Source organism: Polypterus senegalus, chromosome 1 (assembly GCF_016835505.1).
Source record: "Polypterus senegalus isolate Bchr_013 chromosome 1, ASM1683550v1, whole genome shotgun sequence".
Taxonomy (NCBI): Eukaryota; Metazoa; Chordata; class Cladistia; order Polypteriformes; family Polypteridae; genus Polypterus; species Polypterus senegalus.
The window spans coordinates 66159744-66175149 of NC_053154.1; the positions used below are offsets into that span (position 1 = coordinate 66159744).

Genomic DNA, 15406 nt, shown 5'->3' on the forward strand with positions numbered 1-15406 from the left:
AGTACAATACAGTATACGGAATGTTTGTAATCATTGCTGCATTTTTAAGAAAGCCTTCCATGTTCATCTTGTAACGTATCTGTACATTTCAGTTGCCATTTCCCTTGTAAACAGTAGCTTAAAGACGTTTCAGCTCCACAGTTCCAATGAGAATTTATTACGCGCTGAAAACATGTCAACAGCTTAGTTGCTAATGTAGTCAAGATGAAATATTTGCAATCCAGAGGGAACTTGCATCCTATTGTTTTAGTAGACTAAGTGGGCACTACCACTGCGTCTTGACGTTTAACAAAGTGAATGCAATTTAGATAGTATTTTACCATCAGTTGTCTTTCATCAAAAGTAATAAAGAATGCCTTAGAGAGTTGTAGTATTAATCTTTCAAAGCTGGCTGTTATGAAGAAAGATGAGAAGACTTAAAGCATTGCCAGGCCTATAATTAGGGTTGAGAGACACAATATCCCTCAAGTCTCACTGATCTGAATTGTGTATACATTTGTTCCCAGGTAGGGCAATCAGCTATATCCTAGTCTTTTTCATATTTAATGTTTCATATTATATTTTGACACCTGAGTGCAATGTACCTATTTTTTCCTCTAATGAAAGTTTATTTTTAGGCTTTAGTCAGTTACTCACTTTAGAATTAAATACTCTTACATGTATTAATTTTTCAGTTAAAATGCTGTTTATAAAACTACTAAATATATTTTTATCCATCATGATTATGCACATACTGTACCATACAGCAAAAGGTGAAAGCTACCGTGATGATGTACTGTTCTTTTTTAGAAACATGTTACTGCCTAAATAATTTATATATTCATCATAGTATATATGTAAGTTTACATTACAAATTTATAAAACAGACACATTTTTATTGGTTTTATTTTTTTCTTTTATCACCTCTTTTACATTTAAAAAAAATAACACACACACACACACATATGTATGGCTTCTGTTTGCTATGTTGTATTTCTAGCAAGCAAAGTATATACAGGGCATTCAAATAAAACATAAAAATAGTACAGTAAGCTGTAAAATGTGAAGAACATCTGTAATTCTAATGTCATGCCTGCCAAAGAGAAGGACTTGCACTATGACAAGCATAAAACAACCTGCTGATCGTCCCTTTCCATGGCTTATTTACACTTCAGTGCATTAAGGTTGTGTATATACAAATACCATAGCCACTTCATTTTTGGTTGGAATTGGTTTGTCAATTTTGTTTTATATTGGATGAGTTATTTAAGATTTTAGTAGCTAAATGCTGTTCAAAAAGAAAAAAAGATTTCTTAGTGGTTCCTACATATGTGCTATAGAGGGAGATTGAGGTGTGAGTTCAGTTTTGCAAGTCAAGCAATTCATACTTCCTGCCGTACTCTTAAGATACATTTTGCTGAATTTTTAGTTTTTATCATAACTACACAATTAGGTCAGTCCAGTCTTTCCTTTCCTCATCCATTACCCCCTGCATTTCATTCATTTGTGTGTATGCCTCTAAGTCAAAACTTTTGAAATCAAAGTCCATCGAAAGTGAAGGTTTTTTATGCTGCTGTCTTATCTAACATTTAGCAATTATAACCCCAAATTGTAACTAAGCAATGCTTTTGTGTACCTACTGCAACTGACAATCATTAAATTTACGCCAACAGTTAAGATTAACCCACACATTACAATTACTCCATCTATTTTTGTCTAACCAGATTTTCCATTGTAAGTGTATAAGAAACTGGAGTTCATTGCAGTGGTTTTGGAAATAAAGCAGGAAAACAACCCAAATGGGACACACAGCCAATTTAGACTTGCTAATATTCCTAAATGTCTTTGGGATGGTGCGGCACGGTGGCGCAGTGGTAGTGTTGCTGCCTTGCAGTAAGGAAACCTGGGTTCACTTCCTAGGTCCTCCCTGCATGGAGTTTGCATGTTCTCCCTATGTCTGCGTGTAGTTAGGATATAGTGGGTTGGATAATGGTCTTAGGGATGTTTTAAAACTAAGCTGGAGTGTCTAGAGGAAATACACACAGGTATGGGGAGAATGACAAATCCGGAAGAACCACCTATATTAACAGAGGTCTACTGTAACTCAGTGTTGGTTAAACTATTACAAGCATACCAGAGATGGGGGACTCAAGTCACATGACTTGACTCGAGTCAGACTCGAGTCACAATTTTCAGGACTTGAGACTTGCTTAATTGAAGTAAGAAAATTACTTGACTTGACTTTGACTTGAGAGGAAAATGACTTGACTTGACTTTGACTTGAGAGTAAGTGACTTGAGACTTGACTTAAAGTGGAAGACTCGACAATGACTTGAACTTTTAAATATAATTAGTTTAATAAAATAAAATAATTTAATAAAATAATTATGACTCCAGACCCCCGTGACCCTGTATTCGGATTCAGCGGGTTAGAAGATGGATGGATGGATGGATGAATTATGACTCAGCAGTCACCATAATTGGCCTGCGCCCTTAACGCTGCACAACTCTTAACGTTACCAAGAAGAAGAAGAACGCTGCACAACTCAAACCGCGCCAAACATGGCAGACAATAGTCGAGCTCCTTATATAGTCATGTTTGGCTATAAGGACTTTGAACTAGACCGTACTAACAAAAAAAAAAATGGCAAGATGCAGAGAATGCAACGCGAGAGTATCAGACACGACAACCACAACATCAAATTTCATCCGTACTTCAAAAACCACAAGGAAAGGTAAGGAAGTCGAATTCTTTATAGTCAATTTAATAAAACGATTACTAATTAATTAAATTAATATTTTCTGTTTGTCATAATTTGGCCTTGGTTGCATGTTTTTTTATCAGAAATGTGATGATCATCTCATAAATAAAACGCTATAACGTTACCAGTGACGTAGCCACATTTTGATGTTGAGTGCAACTTGAAATGAAAGGGCTTCTCGATATTACATGTAAACTATAATGTCTATATTAAATGTGCGCATTTTCAAGCGTTTGTATGGACTGACTGCGTGTGGTTAGTGGAATGGCAGCTCGTGTAACGTTATACTGCATGAAAATCTAAGATGAAAGCGTCGATGCAATTACTTCTCCTTCAATAACTCGTTCAAAATTTTTGGTCATACAGACAAGAATAATTTCATCATTCGAATCGGTTACGTTAAGTGTCTATAATTTTTCTGTGTACACTCACAATAACAACAAAATGTTGTGTGCTGTATAACAATGAAACCAGTTCAAATAGAAACAAATATATCAGATTATATATTATGTATGAAACGTGTATATTGCGCGTCCACAGCAGATATGACAATTAAGCTTCATAACTTCATCACTGGGCTATATTAACATACATTATATTTATATTCTGCTGAAATGAAAAAGATCCGTTCATTTTAATTAACGAGATTCATCACTAACGTTAGATTAAAAAGAGTGGATAAATCCCTACTGTGCCTTATAATGGACAACATAAGTATTAAAGCATCATATATAAAACATTTCCTCGATCATTAAGAAATTGTTTTTTTGAGGCAAACATTTCAGGATTTCTCTCTATATAATGGATATGTATGGCACCCCAAAGTTTGAATTTCCAAAATGCAGTTTAAATGCAGCTTCAGAAGACTCTAAACGATTCCAGCCGAGGAGGAGGAGTCTTATCTAGCGAAACAATCGGTTATTTTCTAAACAAATGGACAATTTATATACTTTTTAACCTCAAACGCTGGTCTTGTGTTGTCTCTGCGCAGTCTGTGTGATTCGGGTAAATACAGTCTTAGATTGCAGCAAAAGTGCAGACACAGTGTTTACACAGTTAACATGTATAGAAGCTCAAATGCCCTTTACAAAAAAAGGTAAAAACAGCATTGCAGGATGTTTTTGACATTAAAGATATAAAAGAGATTGTTGTTTTTTTGACATCTATTAACTGTATTTACCCGAATCACACAGACTGCACAGAGGGGAGACAAGACCAGCATTTGAGGCTAAAAAGTATATAAATTGTCAATTTGTTTGGAAAATAACCAATCATTTCGGGCATTCTGAAGCTTCATTTAAACTGCATTTTGGAAGTTCAAACTTCGGGGCGCCATACATATCCATTATATATAGACAGAAATCCTGAAATGTTTTCCTCAAAACAAAAAAAAAACAAACAATTTCTTTATGACTGAGGAAAGAAAGACATGAACATATTGGATGACAAGGGGGTGAGTAAATTATCTGTACATTGTTGTTGTCAAAGTAAACTAATCCTTTCAGATTGAATTGTATTATACATTTTAGACTGGATTTCTTAGTTTTAAACATTTAGTGTAAGCAACACAATTTTATTTTCAGATATTAATGTAGCACAGATATGCATATAATTTAAATATAGCAATGCAAATAAGATACATAATATATGTATATAAGTTCATCTTTTCTGTAAAAGTTTTTCTGTGCAAAAATAAACGTATCAGAAATTTAACCTGTTTGTTTTAGTACTGCAACTTGACTTGACTTGGCTTGGAACTTATCAGTACTCGACTTGACTTGCTTAGGGTCACCCCTTGACTTGACTTGACTTGCTTGATTTGTCTTAACTGTGACTTGAGACTTGACTTGAGACTTGATGGTTAACACTTGAAACTTGCTTGGACTTGATCATATGCAACTTGTCCCCATCTCTGAAGCATACAGTTGCATTCTGTTCAGGACCTATATAAGAAACACTGCCTTAGTATAGGAAAACTCTATTTTAAGACATGTTCCATTCTGCACAGTTTTTCTTACAAATTCTTTCCGGCAAATGACCCAGAATCATTTAAACACCTACCAATATATTCAGAGACTGTTTTTATCCTCAGCTCATAAAGTTACTCAGCAATCATAAGGTTACTTATAGTGACAAATACATATCCTTGTATATATATTCTAGAGTATATTTATGTTGTATTCTATGTGTGTTGTTATAATTTCCATCTCTATTTCTTTTGTTGGTATTGTATTACTGTCACTAATCTACTGGTAATGCAAATATGAATTGTATTATATACAATTGCCTAAATTTAAATTTATGTGCACTTATGCACACTTACTTAAACTTTATCCTGTTTACTTTTGACCTTGCTGCCCTTTTTGGCACCATGCCTTACAAGGTCCACTGCTCCTACATTCATACTGCCATGTCCCATCCATCCATCCATTATCCAACCCGCTATATCCTAACTACAGGGTCACAGGGGTCTGCTGGAGCCAATCCCCGGCAGGAAACAAACCCTGGGTAGGGTGCCAGCCCACCGCAGGGCACACGAACACCAAGGACAATTTAGAATTGCCAATGCACGTAACCTGCATGTCTTTGGACTGTGGGAGGAAACCGGAGTACCCAGAGGAAACCAATGCAGACACAGGGAGAACATGCAAACTCCACGCAGGGAGGACCCGGCAAGCAAACCTGGGTCTCCTAACTGCGAGGCAGCTGTGCTACCACTGCACCACCATGTCCATCAGCTGTATTTCTGCCAATGTGAAACTTTTTCTAACATTGTTGTCACGAGAGATGTATAATTAGTGCCAGTGTACTGGTGCCCTGGTCCCAGCACCCTGTTTACAGTTTGAACACTCCCTCACACATTTAACTCAGCTGATAATAAGCACATAAATGTAGGTGAAACAACCATATCTTGCTTTACAAATATTTAAGGTTACTCCAGCTAAAGTGTCAGAAGTGAATGTGTTTCCAATAATATTATAATATTTTAATATAAGTGCACTCATTTGAATGATTGTTTATGTAGAGTATGGGATGTATGTCTGTAATTTGTAATTTTAGCATGCTGTTACCTTTCATTTGAAGTTGAATTTCAGTTTTATTTTCACTTGAAATTACCTCTAATGCTTACCTTGCTGTTTTTACTACAGTACTGAAAAGTCAAGTGTTCACTATATACAGTGCTATGTAAAACTTTGGGAACCTCTGATTAAAATCACTGTATCAATTTATAACTTGCTGAGGCAGCAACTTCATTTTAACATATTTCATACATTATTATACATTCAGTAGTGAAATATTTTTATTGGACCAACAAAAATAGGTAGGTGCACAAATGTGGGTGCCCCAAAAGAATAATCCCAACAACATTTAGTAGAGCCTCTTTTTGCTGAAATAACAGCCTGTAGATGCCTCCTATAGCCACTGACAAGTCCCTGAATTCAGCCTGGTGGTGTTTTAGACCATTCTTCCATACAAAATGCCTCCAGTTCAGTCAGGTTTGATGGTTTCCGAGCGTGGACGGCCTGCTTCAAATCAATCTATACATTTTTCAATGATGTTCTGGTCTTGGGACTGGGATGGCCGTTCTAGAACACTGTACTTGTGCCTCTGCATGAATTCCTTGGTAGATTTTGAGCAGTGCTTTGTATCGTTGTGCTGAAAACATCCAACCCTTGTGTAACTTCAACTCTGTGACTGACACTTGATCATTCTTGTCAGGAATTTGCTGATACTTGGAGGAATTCATGCGGCTCTCAGCTTTAACATGATTTCCACTACCAATGCTAGCCACATAGCCCCATAACCTTCCACTAAATGTTACTGTAGGCAGCAAGTTCTTCTCCAGGAATGCTATGTGTTTTTTTGCCATGCATAGTGCCTCTGGTTGTGACCAAATAACTCTACCATAGTCTCATCTGTCCACAGTATTTTTTTCCATAATGTTTCTGGCTTTTGCATACTTCATGCAACTCTTCTTATGGTGAGTACTCAGAAAAGGCTTTTTGTGTATCACCCTTCCACCGAGCTCTTCCCGGTGCAAAATGCGCTAGACTGTGGAACGATATACAATAACCCATCAGCAGCCAGATGTTCTTGTAGCTCTCTGGAGGTGGTTTGTGGTTCGTCTGTGACCATTCTAACCAACCTTTGGCTGTGCCTTTGAGATATTTTTCTTGGCCTACCACATCTTTCCTTCACAAGGAACAACTAGCAATTATTTATGTTAAATGACCTTTTTCATGATTGGTTGCATCTGTCTTTATAGTTTAAGGTCTTATGAGCTTATCAAAGCAATTTTGTGCTGCATCCTGTCAGCATTTAATGCCTACAGGTCTTCAAATTGATGCAATTAAAAAGGTGCCCGAACTTTTACACATCCCATTTTTTACATTTTATTTTAATTCATACAACTCAATAATGCTACAGTGAGAATTTGTGTCTGATAAACACCCCCTTGTCTACATTTCTCTAGTTAAAAATTGGCATATTGCTGTGATCTTCAGTTATGAACACAAAGCAAATTATCATGCAACCTCAGAGGTGTGCCCAAACTTTTACATAGCACTGTACAAAGAATTATTGAACATTGGTCTTCCCTAACACTCAAACTGTAGAAATGTATTTTTTCTGCTACTGTTCATGTGCCAGGCTGAGGAGATATTGAAGAAGATCGATATTTGTTAGGTTAGTCAGACTTTGTGTTCAGACAATGTCTGATTCAGCATCACATTTGAAAAAGTATATACTGCTGCCAAATAAAATTGCTGTCATAAAGGAAAGATGGGCCTGTTTGTTCCATTTATAAATGCCATTTTTTTAACACAGGCGACAGGAGTGTGGTCAAGTATTTCAAGCATGGGAGTAATCCAGAGAGCTATTTAAGTACCAAGAGCAAATGTAATTCCAGTAACCTTCTAGCACAGAGATAAGTACTTAGACTATAGAGGGATAGAAATCTTTCCGAGCTTACCATATAATTAGGTCACGTGCAGTCCATTTAGAGAGTCATGGTGCTGGTTCCTGCTTTTTAGCATATTAGTTTATTTTAGTCTAAAATTATTAGACGTACTTATAAAGCAGTTTTTCTACCAGTAAAAAGTGTTTTGTAGAGCTATAGTAACCCATAACTCCTATAAAAAATCTATTGTAACATTACAATACAACGCCTTCAAATTTGTATGATTTGGTGTACACCCCAAAGTGGTCCAGTCTTTTTTTAGTTTCTCACTAAGAAGACTTTAAAAGGAATTTTTAGGAAAAAGTGATGCATTTTTTTCCTGAAGCTCATTTGTGCTTCTCTGTTCTGCTACATAAAATAACAATCATGCATAACTTGTTTGTTAAACTATATTGCTGTGTTCGTAAGCATTCCAAATTTGACTTCTGAATAAAAATTTCCAACATATCACAAATACAGTTGCTTCTGGAGAATCTTCATGGGAGCTGACAAAAATAGTTTGAAACTAAGAATAAGGTACAAAGAAGCCAGCAATCATTCCATTACTGAACATTATGTCCCAGACTTGTTTGTTTCATTGACAAAATAGTGTCTGTATCTAATAAAATTTGAATGCAGAACCAAAAAATGTTTCATGTCTGTAAAACTGAAATTTGAATCAAAAGGGTATTGATGCCCCCAATTACTATGCCAGGCCTTGCTCTAACTCTTATATTTACATTTCCCATTTGCTGTTGCCCAACAGTTGCAGCTACAGTATACTACTTTCATTTAAGGCTTATTTCAGCTCATCTGCTTTATTATTTAAATATGTTACTGACTCTGATTCATTTCTGCTTGATCCTGTTGTATTTCTTATATTTTTTGTGCTTGACTTTTTAATATGTTTATCCCAACTTGTATGTGTTTAGACGTTTATATTTTTTTCTACTTTTTCACCTTCTTCTGTTTTGATCAGTTGGCACACTGCTCATGTCTCTAAACCCTCTTGCCATGTGAATTTTCCTTTCAACTGTTCTACTAGTGACACATGTTTCTCTGTATGGAGCAAATCCCAAATTGCTTAAAAGTGCTAAAACATTTATGTATCTGGAAATAATGAACCATAGAAAACAAAAATATATACATGATGTGGCATGAAAACTGTATGTATTGGGCTAGATACAGTAAAATAAACTTCCAAATATCTCATGCCTTCTGTTTCCACAAATTATGGGAGGTAAAATGGAGCCAATACATAAGATGCATACAACTATTTGCCATTTTATCTCTGAACTGCTTTGTCATACAGATTGATACCTGACCCTATCTGGTGCCTTGTTAACAGGTAACAACAAAAATGAGGCAAACTTCTTAATGCAGAATTAATAGTAGTTAAAATGTAAGTGTGATGGTTTTATGGCTGTTTTTTATGAATAACCCAATTACATGAGTTTTTGATAGAATAACTATTTGACCCCAGGGGGAAATTTGTTACCCTGTTTTCTTCTACAAACACATATTTCAATATTATATACAGAAAGTTTTGTACTTATGCGGTGTATTTTTTCAACCATTTTTTGAAAATTAAAGTTTACCTAGTTTCATGGTGTTATGGCAGTGACTTTTAATGTATATTGAAATATTTGTTTTTGTCATTTTGGTCATTCAAAACAGTTCAAAGATTTTGCCTCTAAAATAATCATTTGTACCTAAAATAATGGTAAGGACAAAACATGCTTGTTTTCACATCTAGCAGTGGGCAATTAGACAGGAAAAAAGAACATTATTTGTCCCAGGGGGAAATTGAATACTGAAATGCTCCAAATCCCATAAGTACAGTGCACTATTGGAATATGGTACAGTCCCTTGCGACTTTGAACAGCTTGAAATGTAGGTGGGAGATGAATATAAAACACCTGAAGAGAGTATATTAGGTGTACGAGAGATTTAACAAATATGGATTAATAAGAAAAAAGATGAAAGTAGGCTGAAAGAATTTATTTTAACCTTATGGTTTTATGGCACTACATATTTTCTTTGTAAGCAACTGCCACAGTGTAGGATGCCAAACTGTTTATAAAAATTGAAAAAGAACATAGTAAATCAGGATCTTAAAAGCCAGAGAAGATTTTGCTATTAAAGATGAATCAGGAAATTTACACTAAAGAATTTTGGGAATTTAAAAAAGTAAAATATTGTGTTCCACAGACAGAAATTTTTTTTATATCTTAGGCATTTCTCTATTTCTGAGTTACAAATTGTCCAGAGGTATCACTGTCCTTATGCTATTTACTTAAGTTATTTTCAATAATCCCCTCCCACCCCAACTGATACTGTAAATATTAATTAATAAGTACATGGGGATAATCAGGGCAATAAAAAAGAAAATAAACATTATTTTGAGTAAACGTTCAATATGTTTGTCATGGTTTAAACAATTTGACAGTCTCACAAGCCAACAAAAAATCTAGTAATTTATCATTCAAGGCATGTTATTAATGTAAAGGTGCAATTATGAAATGATCTATACTAATAAAAGGCAAAGCCCTCACTCACTCACTCACTCACTCACTGACTCACTCACTCACTGACTCATCACTAATTCTCCAACTTCCCATGTGGGTGGAAGGCTAAAAATTTGGCAGGTTCATTCCTTACAGCTTCCTTACAAAAGTTGGGCAGGTTTCATTTCGAAATTCTACGCGTAATGGTCATAACTGGAAGCTGTTTTTCTCCATTTAGTGTAATGGAGATGAGCTTGAACGCCGTGGGGGCGGAGTTTCGTGACATCATCACGCCTCACACGTAATCACGCAGTACATAGAAAATCAGGAAGACCTCCAAAAAGCGCTGAAGAAAACATGCATTATATAATTGAGAAGGCAGCGAAACAATAAGAAGCGAGCGAGTGACATATACAACCATATTGATGAGTTCTGCTACTTCGGAAACAAAGCACGATGTAAACCTACACTTTAAATTAAGTTCATAGACAGGCTGCGCTGGCGTTTGTAATTTAGTGCCTGCCCATATAAGGCCGTCCGTCAGCGGCAATCCAATAGCAAACTCCCACTAAATATTCACGGGTTAAGGACTGTGCTTATGCAGAGGAAGATGAGATGGTCAGCGTGGTGTTTGGCACAAACTCGGCGAAACTGCGAGAGAAAGTTTTAAGTGCCAGGACTAAGGTAACATTAAATGCAGCCATGGACATAGCACGAGATGGCACCAGCACAACTGGGAACTTCGATGCATGTACACCGAGCGGCTCACGTGAACTGACGCAGTGCACAGATAAAAGCAACAGTTCCAAAGAGCTGAACAAAACCGAATTACACAATTGAAAAGGCAGCAAAAATATGAAGCGCCTGATACATACAAGCATATTCATAAATGCAGCTACTGTGGAAACAAAGCACACGGTGGAAAAAGTCAATGTCCCGCTAAAGGAAGACAGTGTAAAAAAAAACCCGTGCATGCAGTGTGTCAGGTCTCGGATAAAGAAGAAGACGAGCTGTTTATTGATGCAGTAAGAAACGAATCGATGAATGAAACCTGTTATCTTTACAACGATTGACAAACACGGAATGTAACTTGAACACAACACATCCTACAAATACGAACCTGATTGAAAGAAATAATGATAATCAAATCATTGATGACAGCAACACTCAGTAACACTCACAAAACAAATACTGTATATTGACAGTCATGTTACATTATTTTTAAAATGTTCCCTTTTCTTTTTCTAGCTTTTTTAACACACTACTTCTCCGCTGCGACGCTGGTATATATATATGTATGTATATATCCCGATCTACATACTCGAATAATGGATACTTTATTAGCCATCAATGATTGTTTTGGTAAAGCCATACTCAGTGTATTCATTAGATGAACGGTAAAAAAGTAAGAGCGAGGGAAGGATGACTTATTGAGGCATGCAGGCTGTAGTGCGTGTCAACTCTATCTGAATTGTGCGATCACATTTGAAAAAATATATCTTCAAGTTCTATTTAGTCCATATGTGTCAAACTCAAGGGCCGCGGGCCACATCCGCCCGGCGTGTAATTATATCCAGCCCGCGAGATCATTTTATATACTGTATTATTGTTATTAATGGCCCAGGTATATGAAGCGAAGGTAACACAATAAACTACAGATCCCATAATGCAGCGCTTCAGCTGCCTTGCCGAACACTTACCGCGTTAATCAAGTCTAGCTTATGATGCTGCAAGTTATTGCGAAGCTAGCTCACACGATGCTGAAGAGAAAAGTTGATTCTGAAAATAGAGCCTTTAAAAACCGATGGGAGGCTGAGTATATGTTTACTGAACCCGTGTGTCTCATTTGTGGAGCTAATGTGGCTGTAATTACAGAATTTAATCTAAGATGGCACTATGAGACAAAACATCAGGGAGTTCTGTGTTGTGGAGATTCTCAGGATGGATTGCAGGTGCTCATCAGTGAGGCTGAAAGACCTGAATGCAATGCAAAAAATACAGAAAGCAGAAGAATTAAAAAAGAATCTGACACTTCAGCGGACGTTTTTACCCGTGCACAATCACAAAGTGATTTCAAGTGAAGTTGCTTTTATGGGAGACACAAATGCACCAGTGCAACTTTCCCTGTTGTCAAGTAATGTTAAACCAAGTCGTCACTACGGTGTTCCCAAATACGCACTTTGCTGATAAACCGAGCGCACTGAGTTTGCACGGCGCTGAAATGACAAGTTTGGACTGCTCTTTAGTGGTCCTCCTGCCTTGACTGTCCCAAGATCAGTAGCAAGAGGATTTGATTCCTTAGCCACCTTAGGTCTCACATTATTAAATAACCTTGAGGGGGGCCATTCTCATTTCAATCAATCAACCTCTGATGAATCTCCAATAAACACCTGAATAAGAGTTTCAGCAAAAAAAAAACCAAAAACTTTAAACAGGAGCAAGTCTAGGAAGTATTTATAAGGTGAAATTTGTCAGATTTACAAATAGCTACTGCAAGCGTACCGAAACACAGGTCAGGATCAAAAACATATACCCATATTACATAATACAGAGATTATTCTGCAGTTGGTGGAAAGGAATTTCAGATTGTTTTGTAAGCCCATACATGTCGTTTTTTAAAACTTGAGAAACTAAAGATAGCTCTACAGAAAGATCTTTACTAAGGACAAAGTGAAACTGAATGTTGTCCTCATGAACTATACATTTCAACCGAACCTTTGATTTGCAAATAATATTGTTTAACAGTATGTTGAAAAGGACCTAAAGGCCGAGTACTGTTCAGCTTAAATGATTTCAGATATGAAATGATAAACAGCAGCAAACTCTGCTTAGTTTGAAGCATAAACAGCAAATATTTAAGCAGAGTACCAAACCAAACCACTCACATTTCTGAATGATATTCTAGAATCTAATGATTTAGAGTGTCAAATACTCCTGGAAGATGCAGCTGATGCAAAATAAAGCAAATGATCACTTAGCACTAGAACTAAGGCTGCTTCAGTATTGTGGGCTACAGTATATCCACATTTTAAATGTTAAGTCAAAAGCATATGGTGCTGGATCAAGTAACACAGGAAGATTAAAATTGAGTAGATTATTTGAACATTCTTTAACTTTTAAAGCATATTTTGTGGAAGTTTTTTATGAGGATGAACAATATTGGAATGCATGAAGCTTAGACGCTTGTCTATATCCATAGCCTAAAGACACGCTATTAGGTTGATTTGTGACTCCAAATTGACCTGATTTTTTGTGTGGGTCAGATGCTAACTTTGCATATGCTGTAGTTGGGATACTTGTAGTCTCTGAGTGTCTAAAAGATTAACTAAAACAAAGCAGTGCATTGAAAAAGCATGCATATCCATGCAGAAGGTTGAATAAGGCATTCATAAATGGTGATGATTTATGTTACTAATGACACAGATTATTTGACTAACATATTTCAGGAATAAAGTTTGCTTTACTTAGATTGAAGACTATCTAAATGGAGTCCAAGCAGATATAATAGTGAAAAAATATGATGTCAGATCAGGAAGTTGGCTAGCAGCCAGAAGTAAGCAAAAACCTGATGCCAATTTACATTGCATATACATATGCAAACAAACTTGGAGCTTCTCTTGCTCATAGAAATGTGATGCACAAACACATGCTTTTTTTTGGACACGGAAAGAAAATCAGAGTGCCCGTACAAAAACCCATGCAGACATGGATAAAGTATACAAAATTCTCATACATTGTGAAGGGACCAGGATGTAAACTCAGTATTCTGAAGCATCCAGACATAAGTGTTCATTACTGTGTTGCTCATGAATATCATAAATATAATGTGATAGAAATAATTGGCAATTTTTGCACATATCAGATATTTGCTTTATTTCATCTGGTTATTCAAATTGTTTTTTTTAAATTGGCCTAATTCAATTAAAATGTTGAGGAATGCAGTACCCCTTTGTGGGCAACATTATGCAAAATAGGATCATGGACTATATGCTAGTCCTTTACAGGTTTTGCTCACACATACACACTCACATACAGCTAAACAGAGGCAAGTAAGAATTAATAATCAACCTAGAATTCAAGTTTTTGGGTAGTGAGAGAAAAACAGGCGTACCTGAAGAAAAATACATGTAGGACTTGCAAACTCTACTCAGGCAAAGGACAACCTTTTTCCCAAAACCCAAATCATTCAAATAATGTGTTTTAGGAGCAGAGTCTAGACACAAACCATTCCTGAGTAAAGTGCCTCTCTATTGCTGAGCAGCTCACTTGCAGTTCCAGATTTTATGAATATTGGGTCACCCAGTCAACCTAACAGGCATATATTTTGCATGTGGATAGAAGCTAGACTACCCGGAAAAAACCCACATGGTCATGGGGAGAGTGTCCTCTGTAGCTTTGAGGCTGTAGTTCTAACCACAGCACCTCTATGTGCCCTTACATTACTTTAACTTTTGACTAATTAGGTGCAGATTTAAGAGCATGGGAACTTTAACTTACAATTTTATTAGTCATCTGTGACAGATTTAATGCTTGTTTCGTATTTGGAACTTTAACCACAATCTGTTCCTTTTATTTATTTAGAATGAAAATGCTGAACACCATTCATTGGAGTACATAACATTCAAACAGCAGGAGAGAGTTGAAGATTTATCTTTGCTGCAAGTTCTTTGCTTACCATGGGAGAAAATGATGAAGAGAAGAATAACCAGGCTGGCCAACTCTTTGAGAACTTTGTCCAGGCTTCAACATGCAAGGGTACAATCCAAGCCTTTAATATTCTCTGTCGACAATTGGAGCTCAGCCCTGAGGATTACAGAAATTTTTTTAAAACCCTTAAAACAAAGGTGACTTCCTGGAAAGCAAAAGCTCTCTGGAGTAAGCTTGAAAAACGTGCAAGTCATAAAGCGTATAAAGATGTTTGCAGAAATACAAAGGTAAGAACATTTGAAAACTATTTATTCCCGTGCTTTAGCGGGACACATAAAATTAAGAAGCAATAGGGATACAAAGGAGGTGCTTGGGTTTGTTAGAGAGAATGAAATGTCTGAAAACCTTGCAGTATCGTTTGGGTAATTTTTTCGTAGAAGCTGGATGTGTTTTAGCATTAAGCTCGCTGTGATGCCAGAAATCAATGCATTTTCCTCACAGTTCTTCTTCTTGGAGGTTCTTGGAGGTTCTCGTTTTATTCTGGCGTCCCAAGTATCGTCATATTTGGTTAA

General features: G+C 36.4%; 1 protein-coding gene across 8 annotated transcripts in view; it reads left to right on the plus strand.

The window, feature by feature from the left end:
• The window catches only part of LOC120526805 (F-actin-monooxygenase MICAL2-like), a 346702-nt gene that overhangs the window by 77158 nt on the left and 254138 nt on the right, over window positions 1–15406 (plus strand). For all 8 annotated transcript variants that reach the window (XM_039749949.1, XM_039749960.1, XM_039749956.1 and 5 more), the window contains exon 2: window positions 14769–15121. In XM_039749949.1, the coding sequence (XP_039605883.1) occupies window positions 14864–15121 (258 nt within the window). In that variant the 5' untranslated portion in view covers window positions 14769–14863. The remainder of the gene's footprint in view (window positions 1–14768; window positions 15122–15406) is intronic.